This window comes from Notamacropus eugenii, chromosome 5, assembly GCF_028372415.1.
Source record: "Notamacropus eugenii isolate mMacEug1 chromosome 5, mMacEug1.pri_v2, whole genome shotgun sequence".
Lineage (NCBI taxonomy): Eukaryota > Metazoa > Chordata > Mammalia > Diprotodontia > Macropodidae > Notamacropus > Notamacropus eugenii.
Window position 1 is genome coordinate 336,630,360 of NC_092876.1, and position 10,181 is coordinate 336,640,540.

At 39.7% G+C, this 10,181-nt stretch overlaps 1 protein-coding gene across 2 annotated transcripts in view; it reads left to right on the forward strand.

Moving 5' to 3' along the window:
* MUC4 (mucin 4, cell surface associated) overlaps positions 1–3,491 on the forward strand; it is a 76,852-nt gene extending 73,361 nt beyond the window's left edge. For both annotated transcript variants that reach the window (XM_072613693.1, XM_072613694.1), the window contains exon 24: positions 3,015–3,491. In XM_072613693.1, coding sequence (XP_072469794.1) covers positions 3,015–3,207 — 193 coding nt within the window. In that variant the 3' untranslated portion in view covers positions 3,208–3,491. The remainder of the gene's footprint in view (positions 1–3,014) is intronic.
* Positions 3,492–10,181: the final 6,690 nt, after the last annotated feature.

A 10,181-nucleotide genomic window follows, 5' to 3' on the forward strand; every position in this document is an offset into this window, starting at 1 on the left:
GCTGCCAAATGTCTGAAATCAGATTTGAATTCAGGAAGAAGAATCTTCCTGACTCCAGGCCTGGCACTGTATCTACTATGCCACCTAGCTGCCAAGACAATGAGGATAGTGTTCTTTATTACAGAAATAAGAGGAGGACAGTGAAGAATGTCACATTGATCTTGTGCATGAGAAACAAATTGTTTGAGATCCTTGGTTTCATATAGAAGGTGGGGTTTTAGCTGGGACTTAAGGGAAGACAGAAGGCAGAGAAGAGGTAGAGAGCCTCCCAGGTGTGGAGGACAGACAATGAAAATGTCCAGATGTGGAAGATGAGTATCTTACCTCACACAAGGAACATTAGAGAACAAGGATGAGCACAAAGGCAATCCAGGATCACTGAATTGCAGCCTTTGCAGAGGAGAGTGAGGTGTAAGAAAACTGGAAAAGTAGAAGGTAGCTATGCTATAAAGGACATTAAATGCCAAACTGAGGATTTTATAATCAATCAATCAACACTTATTAAGCACCAACTGTGTACCAGGCACTATGCTAAGCACTGGGGATACAAAAAGAGGCAAAAGATGCTTCTTGCCCTCAAGGGATTTACAATTTAATGGGGGAGACAACGGAAACAAATATACACAAAACAAGCTATATACATGATGAATGGAAGGTAATTAAAAGAGGGAAGGCACTGGACTTTAGAAGGGGTAGAGAGAACTTCTGTAGAAGGAGGAATTTTGCTTGGGATTTAAAGGAATCTAGGGAGGTCAGTAATCACAGCAGAGGAGGCAAGGCATTCCAGGCTTGGGGGACAGCCAGAGAAAATGCCCGGAATCGAGACATGGAGCATCTTGTTCATGGAACAGCCAGGAGGCCACCAGTGTCACTGGATCAAAGACTGCGTTGGAGAGAAAGGGATGAGAAAACTGGAAATATAGGAAGGGCTGGGTTATGAGCAGCTTTGAACTCAGAGAATTTTGTATGTGATCCTGGAGATGATAGGGAGTCATTAGAATTTATTGGGATAGGGGAGAGAGGGGACAGAAATGACATGATTAGACTTGTGCTTTAGAAAAATCACTTTAGTGGCCAATAATTATATTTTATTTATACTTGAGCCTTCTCCAGATAGTGCCCAGTGATACTCGTAGGAATGACTCTTGGTTTCTCCTGACGATTCAGAGTCAAATTTCCCCTGATTTGAGGTAGAGTCTACTCCCAGCCCTTGCCCAGAAACACTTTTTTTCCCCTGCAGGTGGGAGTTGCAGTTGAGGAGTAAAGCAGAAGGAATTTAGAGAAAACAATCCAGGGGACACTAATGAATCAGTAGTTTAAGTGTCTCCAAGAATGTTTCAGGACTATATTGATCATCGTTAATATTTAGCCCCCCTCTCCATCCTGGCTGTCTGTACTAATGACTGGGGAATTTTGTTATCAGTTATATAGCACACAAAGTAAAGACTTGCCAGATTTAAAAACCCAAAGCCATGCCTCCTTTTTATAGCCTCAGGGTCCTACACCTAATATGTCAAGGACCAATGATTTCCTGTAGCATGAGAATTCTGGGTGTTCAGATTCTCTCCACCGTTTCTAATTTATACTCTTAGAATGTTGCCCAAGGTTCAGAGGAGTTTAGGAACTTGCCCGTAATCACACACCTAATAAGTGGATATATCTCTGGACCTGAAGTCAGGAAGACCCGGGATCCGATCCTGCCTCTGATATTTGCTAGCAAGCTGTGTAATCCTGGGCAAATCACTTACTTTCAGCCTCAGTTTCCTCATCTGTAAAATAAGAGGATTGGACTAAACATCCTCTTAGGACCTTTCTAGCTTTAAATCTATGATCCTAAGTATAAAAGAGAAGCTTTTATCCCAGGTGTTCCTGATTCCAAGTCTTGAATGCTTTTTGTGGTATCAGCCTACCTCTTGGGTCCTGAACCCAATAGGAGCTTAATTATTTGTTGAGGTGAAATAAATTTAATTGGAACTGTGCTTCCTACATGCATGCTATGGCTGTGCTGGTCCTGTCCTCATTACAGCCCTAATGTTGACTTTGACTTCTCTTCCTGAGAGATGAACTCAGTTTATCAAGAAAGACCCTTCTTTCTCTCCAACCTTTTCAGCCCTAGCAAGTGATGAGAGGCCAGAAAAGTTCCTTCTTACTCTCTTTCTCTTTTTTTTAAATGAATTTTTACCATGTATTTATAATAATCTATTTCCCCCCCATTGCCCCCTCCCAATTGAATGACAACCAAAAAAAAATCCCACAAAAAATAAAATTCTCATCATAAATGTGAATCTAGAGCCTTCCCTTTGTTATCTCCAATTTATTATGTCTATTTCTTGTTTGTCCATGATTGTTTTCATAGTGTGTCATCTGGGGCAGTTAGGTGACACAGTGGATAGAGTTCTTAGACCTGGAGTCAGGAAGACCTGAGTTCACATTCTGCCTCAGAAACTTAATAGCTGTGTGATCCTGGGCAAGTCTCTTAATTCTGTTTGCCTCAGTTCCCCATCTGTAAAATGGGGATAAATGTACCTACCTTTCATAGTTATTGTCAGCTAGGTAATGCCATGGATAGAGTACTTAGGCCTAGAGTCAGGAAGCCCTGAGTTAAGTCTAGCCTTAGATACTTATTAACTGTGTGACCATGGGTCACTCAACCTCTCTTTGCCTCAGTTTTCTCATCTGTAAACAGGGGATAATAATAACACCTCTCTCTTAATGTTGTTGTAAGAATCAAATGAGATACTATGTAAAATGCCTGTCACATAATAGATGCTCATATAAATGTTTGCTATTATTATTAAATGAGATACAATTTGTAAAGTGCTGGCACAAAATCAGGAGTATGTAAATGCTCATTTCCATTAGCCTTTCCTTTCCTCCCCTCACTCCCCCTTGAGCCTTTCTTTGATTCCCTAGCATGGTGCCTGAAATACAGGAGGTGCTTAATAAATGCTGGTTGACTTCACTTCCTCTCCAGCCACTGTGACTCCAATCCTTTTTCTCTTTTCTGTTGCCAGCTGTGGATCCTATTCCATCTACTCCCCATCTGGTGAACGCTGTGAGCATTTGGGTATACGCCTGGGTGCCTTCTTTGGGATCCTGTTTGGAGCACTGGCTGCCACCCTTCTATTGGGAGTTGGAACCTTCCTCATTCTTCAAAACTGTCGAAACTCAAGGAGATGGTATACCATCAGTGATTCTGAGAAGTGAACAAGCTAAGGGCAAAGGAGAGCCAGCTGTGGCCACAGCCCACTCCAACCTCACCTTTACAGCTCTAAGTTCTGGTGCTTTGGGAAGACAGTCATTGAAAATGTTTCGGGATTTTTCAGGAAGAATGCTTAATGAATAAGAGAATGGACAAGCTACAAAGTGACACACCCACATGCATACACCCATTGAACTCACTTTGGGGTGATGGGCCACTGCACTTTGGATATTTTGCACATGAGACTCTCTGGGTTTACCTCTGAATAAATGAAATCTATTTAAATCAATTTGTTCTTGATTTTCATGGGTTCAAAACCTAAAGATTTCATTTCTGACTTTTCTTTTAATGGCTGAGGAGACAAGTACAACCTACGTGTCTTAAATGGGCACTTTGGGGAAGGGCAGGGGTACTGATGGTCCCTCCGTAGCTCACAATCTCTATAATGAAGATGAAGGAACTCTAGTCCTGATCTGATTTCCCCTCTACTGACTCTGTGGAGCCTGTTTCAGTCCAGCCAACCAGAATTTTGTTTGAGGGGGTGGAGGTTGGGGAAGAAAGTGATATCACTCAGAGACTCCCTAAAGATGTTAGGCGTTTTATTAAAATAACACTTAGGAAAGAATACACAGGTGTTCATACTATTTATGTTATGCAGCTACTCTCTGGGTCCGAGGGCACTTGACTCCGGGATTGTCCAGTTCAGAAATCCAAGACCTTTTCAAGCCAAAGGTATCCTGTCAACCTCCCTTTGCATAGTGTCACTTAAGGAAAAGGTACCTATGATGGAATCACCATTTGTTGCAGCAGAAATTGCTAGGAGGGTTTGCCCTAATCCTGAATTGTGTACCCTCAATACTATTTCCATATTTGACCTAAAACTGATACATGCAGTAGGTCAATATGATGGCTAGTAGTCTTCCCCCTCTTTATTCTGGACTGCCAACAAATACCTTTCTGTCTCTATGTCTTTGTCTCTCTCTCTTTCTACACACACACACACACACACACACACACACACACACACACACACACTTCCAAAAGTCTCAGTGTACTTGTAGTTTTACGCTACTAAAGCTTAAAACTCACCAAGACTTTTGGGACACCCTATATCCTGTCTCATTAAATACTTAACAAAAGCAATTTTAAAATAATCAGGAAAGAAGCAAGTACATATATAATGAGCAACCTAGTTATTGACTCTCCAAAGTGCAGCAAGATAGAGAAATGAGATGGAATGATTGCTTTGAGTTCTACAACTGGATAGAATCCAGGTCTGAGAAGTCAAGCTGCCATTTTGTGTATTGCCACCGTGATGTCATCATGTTTCTGAATCATTATATCCTTATATTTTTATCTATCTATATCTAGAGAATTTTTGTAGTTGTGTAGAACTATGTATATATGTATATGTATACATATACACATGTGTATCAGTATATGTATACAAACATGTACATATATTTATATATACATCAATACATACATTAAAAGACACAAGATACGGTAACTAGTCATGTTCAGGATATCCATATATATATACATGATTGATTAATATATTGGTACCTCAGTGGTACCAAGGCAAATCAGAAACTTATAGTCAGAGTTACACAGAGCACAAAGAAAGAGGCTGTGATTTTAACAGGATCACAATGAAATATAAAAGGATCACAAAAGAATATAGAAATGCAGGAGAAATCAGCTGTTGCTTCATAATAGGATGTAAGAGAAAGAAGAAATACACCATCTATCAACCATTCTGAACAAAGATTTGGTGATCACTTTTTGACCAAGCATTAGCACTGATTAGTCTTACCATAACCTAATTATAAGATTTAACCATACACACCCCCAACCCCAAATTTTAAGGTAAATACTTCAAGACTTTCTTCTTGATATAGTGCCAAGACCTGAGCCCAAGTGAATTTTAAAGTATAAATTAAATTTGTGGTCTGTGCCACTATTTAATAAACAAAAGAAAGAATTCATTATATACACACAAATGCAGAAAGACAGACTTGACAATGTTTTAGGCTATTGCTACTGATGACTTTTTAAAGTCATGACATATTTTTGCAGTTACAAGTATAAAACGAGGTAAAAATTACTTGGTTTCTGAACTTTTGCCCAGAGAAGCACCTACTTAAGTCATCCTTGGCTGAACTGCAGAACTGTCCCAGAGTCTATCCCTGGATTTCCCTCATTCTTGCTTCTCTGCTCAAAATTGACTCCCCTTTGTTCATGGATTTGGATTTAAGATACTTCACCACCTTACCACTTTAAGTGAGTACCTGAAAAGGCCTTAACCTAAAAGGCCAAGATCTCCCATTGCATCCTCCAGTCATCCTGATGAATATCCGGTTACTGGATCCAGATGGCTCCGGATGAGAAAGTGAGGCTGGTGATCTTGTGCAGTCCTCCCTCACTCAAAACAAAGTCAAGTGCAAGTCATGTCATCATTTCTCTGATGTCCTGGTCCTCTTCAAAAATGAAGAACGAACGCAACAATTTTTTGCATGCAGTTCAACATTTGGGCTATCCACTGGAAACGGGACTATCCTACTTCCTTCCTCACTCACAACTGTCCTTGATGATGGTTTTTCATCTCTTGCAGTATACAAGTCATTGTTGGTATAATGTAATGAAATACCTTGAAGTAACATAAAAGACTATGGAGAGAGTCAACATGGTCATGAGCAGGCAACAACGTACTACCAATCTACCAAAATTTTTCTATGTATACTGTTACTCCTGTGCTCAAAATAGCTCATTGACTCCCCTTTGTTCATAAATTGGGATTTAAGACATTTCACTTACTCTATCTCTTTTATATGAACTCTGATCCAGTCAAATGAGTCTATTCATTGTCCTCCAAACATACATTGTACTTTCCTTTTCCTGGTTTATTTCCCTCAAATAAACACACACACACACACACACACACACACACACACACACACACACACACACACACACACCCTAGAATGTCCTCATTTTTTTCATACCACCTATTAACATTCATCCTTTGAAACCCAACTAAATCTTACCTTCTTCATGGAGAATGTTATGACCACCTTTTTAAAGTGATACCTGAATTCCCATAACACTTATCTCTACAGTTAATTTGGCACTTTTCTCTAATACCACGTTTTTAAAAATGTGACTACATTTGCTCTCCCCAGCCTGAGTATAACCTCTTAGAGGGAAGAGACTCTGTCTTATACAGTGATAGCTCAATTAAGGAATACTCTAGAAATAAAGTTCTTTTACAACAAAGTATTTTGTTTGAATTGTCAGACCTTATGGGAAATGGAGAATCTGTTTTAACCAATGATTAAAATGCTCCTGAGTAGTTTCAATATAGCTCCTGCCTGGTTGAAGGTGAAGATTGAACCGTAGAGTCAAAGGACAAATGGATGAACAAAAATGTGAAGTCTTAGATGTTTGTCTTCTACCTCAATGGCCTCCCATTTTCTTCCTTTTGTAATGACCTCTACTTCCCATCTCAAATATTCAAAGTTTTCCTCTTCTCTTTATCCTCTTTCCTTATCAAAATAGGAAAGAATCTAATATCAAGAGCTCTCTCTCCCACACACACAGTCCACCTTGCCCCAGTGATACTCTACTTTCCTGGATGAATCCAACTGTAACTGTCAGGACTATATTTTAGAATTTTAAGAAGTATAGTTCATTATCAGTGGACTCTTCCTGCTGCAGCACTTGGACTTGGAGCCTTTTCTACCTGAGCACAGGTCCCACTTTCCCATATCTCAAGTATTTCAAATGCTAAGGATATAGTTTCCAAGAATATGTCCTTTCCCTTCTCCAGTGTCACTGCTTCCCAGCCTGACCTCGGTTTCCCATATCCCTACTCTAAGGGTAATGATCATACTGTTGACTTTTGGGAAAGTCATTCACAGTACATCTCAGATTGAGGGTTGTGACGGGAGGAGGCGGTATGAAGCAGAGAAATAAGTGCTTCAGTGACTGGAGACCAGTTCATTGTAGCAAAAAGAGCATCATCCTCAGCTTGAGGTGGGCAAGAGAGTTTATGGAAGCAGGGAATTCAGGAAATCAGAAAGTTAGAACCAAGGCTTATGTTTCTATATCTGTGTGTATATGCATATATGAGAAGACTGAGCTGTACAAAGCATTAGGGAAAACTGTTCAAATCTCAACTGATGACAGATACTAGAGAATTCAGAAAGTGAGAAAAAAGACTAAAACTGTAGTTTGGTTGTACAAAAAATGATATTAATTATAGTTATTTATATGAAATGTTTAACATGTGTGCCTAATTTCTCTAAAGCAAAATAATTACCATGTACATCTTTAAATATTCATCATGTTAATTTTGTTATAGTGTCCCAGCATAACACTAAACATTGTGCATGCTCAATCTTCAGAGTTTTTTGCTCAGAAAATATTGCTCAGAACTCATTCTAAACCTGTAAATGTTCACATTGAATTAATTTTAATTAATTGAATAAATGAATCAAATTGGATTAATTAAACACCATTCCTATAACTATTGCCTTCTTCACTCATATCCCAGATGTTTATATAAATAGGTCACTTGATCATATACAGATAGTACCATGAAATGCAATTTTTCAGAAGATAAGAGTGGGCGAGAAGATATCACTCAAGTTCTTCCACTGAACCTGAGAGCACGAGTCTCATCTCTAAAGATGCCTGGTCCTCAGACACAACTGATGATACATGAGAGTCTCATTCAGAAATGCACAGAACACATACTTCTTTACACCCCTCCAGAAACAGGCAGAGCAGCAGGCCCCACAGACACAAAGGAAGCAATATACATGGGGCCCCAAGTTACCACAGTCATACTACCTTGCTAAGGCAAAATTCCATCCTTCCTATTTCTCCTAGCATTTGAACATTCTGCATCTACAGTGTTGTTAGAGATGTTCCCAGGTACACAGAAATGGTTGTGTTGCCTCTCCCTCTTAAATACCCCAGCCACACTTAGGGTGAGTTCTGGTGTTAGAGACTTTTTTATTCTCTACACTGTTTTATATAAAGTTTTTGGTGTAGCAGAAAGTCCTGGACCCCCCAAAAATGCAAAACATAGAGGACTTATAGCTAAGCGCTCCAAGTCAAAACAACTCTTCTTCCCTCTTCAACTGACCCTACCATTTGCTACTTAGGGAACTATACCAGTCCTCCAGATAGATATTGCTCCCCCTGGTTGAAGTGTCTCCAAAATGATTGGGGTTGATAGAGAACCACAGTGAACCTCACTTCCCCAAGAACCTGTATAGTCAAGTCAAAAGCATCTATTAAGCATTTACTTTGTACAAGAGGCACTGTGTTAAGCACTGGGGACTTGATGAAAGGGAAAAAAACAAAGTTCTGCCCCACTAATGGGGGTAAAATATGTAAAATAATAAATATGCATGACATGTAAATATGGTATATGAAATAAATATTATACATACACATATGTCTATATAGTGTGTGTGTATATTTATATATATTGTTTATGTATGTATACACACACACGGAAGATAATCTCAGAGGGCAAGAACTAACTATCCTTTAGACATATAGTGCTCTCTTGCAATTGAAGCTCCAATGAAAAAGCAAGAAACTAGTTTTCAGGACACACTCCTTTCTAACTCACAGAAATAACAGAGGACAAGGTCTATGTTTGCTTGTCCACATTATGGTTCTATCTCTCACTTCTCCTCAGCTCCAGCTGCTGTGTGGTCCAGGAGTTTTCTCTCTCGAGGAAGCAGAATCTGGGAACTCCTGCTCCTGCCCACCTTCCACCACTGCCCCTCCTGTTGCTGTGTTTCAGACTATGTGGTTCCTTCCTCTCCTAGGATGGTCATAATCACTTCTCTGAGAACTCCTTGGCCCCTCCGTCCATGCCTTTCAACAGCAGCTATCTTTGGGATCAGTCAGTCAATGACTGGCCTCCTATATGCCAAATGATTCCCTAAGTTTGATGCCCCCCTTTTCCCCTCTCCCTGCCATAGACTCAAGTTCATTCTCTCTGTGTGTATTCTCTCTTTCAGTTTCGGTTTCTGCCCATGCAGAGATTAGTGTCTTCTTTGTATCCTCTTTCTGCTCCATTTCTAAGACCACGTCCAAGGGTATGAGTTCCAATGCACATATGCCCTGTAACTTCAACAATCACCCCAAATGCCAAGACCCTCTCAATCTTTATTGTAATGACAATGGGCCAGCAAAGACTCAGGTCTCTCTTTACACTTCAGCTAGTATGATCAGAGCACTCAAGGTGGCTTTCATGGTAGTGTTCACACTTTGTTCTGGGAAATATCTTCAAAATATGAAGGCTCTAACTTTAAGTTGACTAAGCTATTCAGTTATATTCTTTACATATAAGAAGACAGTAACCATGTCTTAGGTGTGTGTGTGTGAATATATGTGTGTTCTTTATTCACAGTGTCTACTATGGCATCTTATGCATAGTAAATGATCAGCAAATACCTTTTATAGAGTTGTAGAATATTATACCTAGGACCTTAGAGATAATTTAGTCCCATAAATGATCCTAAAGAGGATGAATGAATGAACTTGTCTTATCTATTTTATAGAGATCCTAAGATCATAGATTTAGAACTTGAAGGGACCTTAAAGGTTACTTCTTTATAAAGTTCAAATCCATTCTTTGATATCTACTAGCTGTGTGACCCTATGCATGGTATCACAACCTCTTTAACCCTATAAATTTGGGATAATAGCACATCCCAGCTGTTTATAAGGATTAAATCAGATTGTAAGGGCAGATCTGTTCTGTTCTAATTATGCCAACCGTAGGGTGGCATACCTTCTGAAAGAATACTGAGACACCAAAGAAAGAGGGGCCCATGCCAGCTTTGTTATTGATAGGTTTTATTAGGGTTAATTGGGGAATTTTACTCACAAGAGGCCAACCTCCCTGGGTAAAATGGCTCCCTGCAGCAACCCCAGACTGGGCCAGGTACTT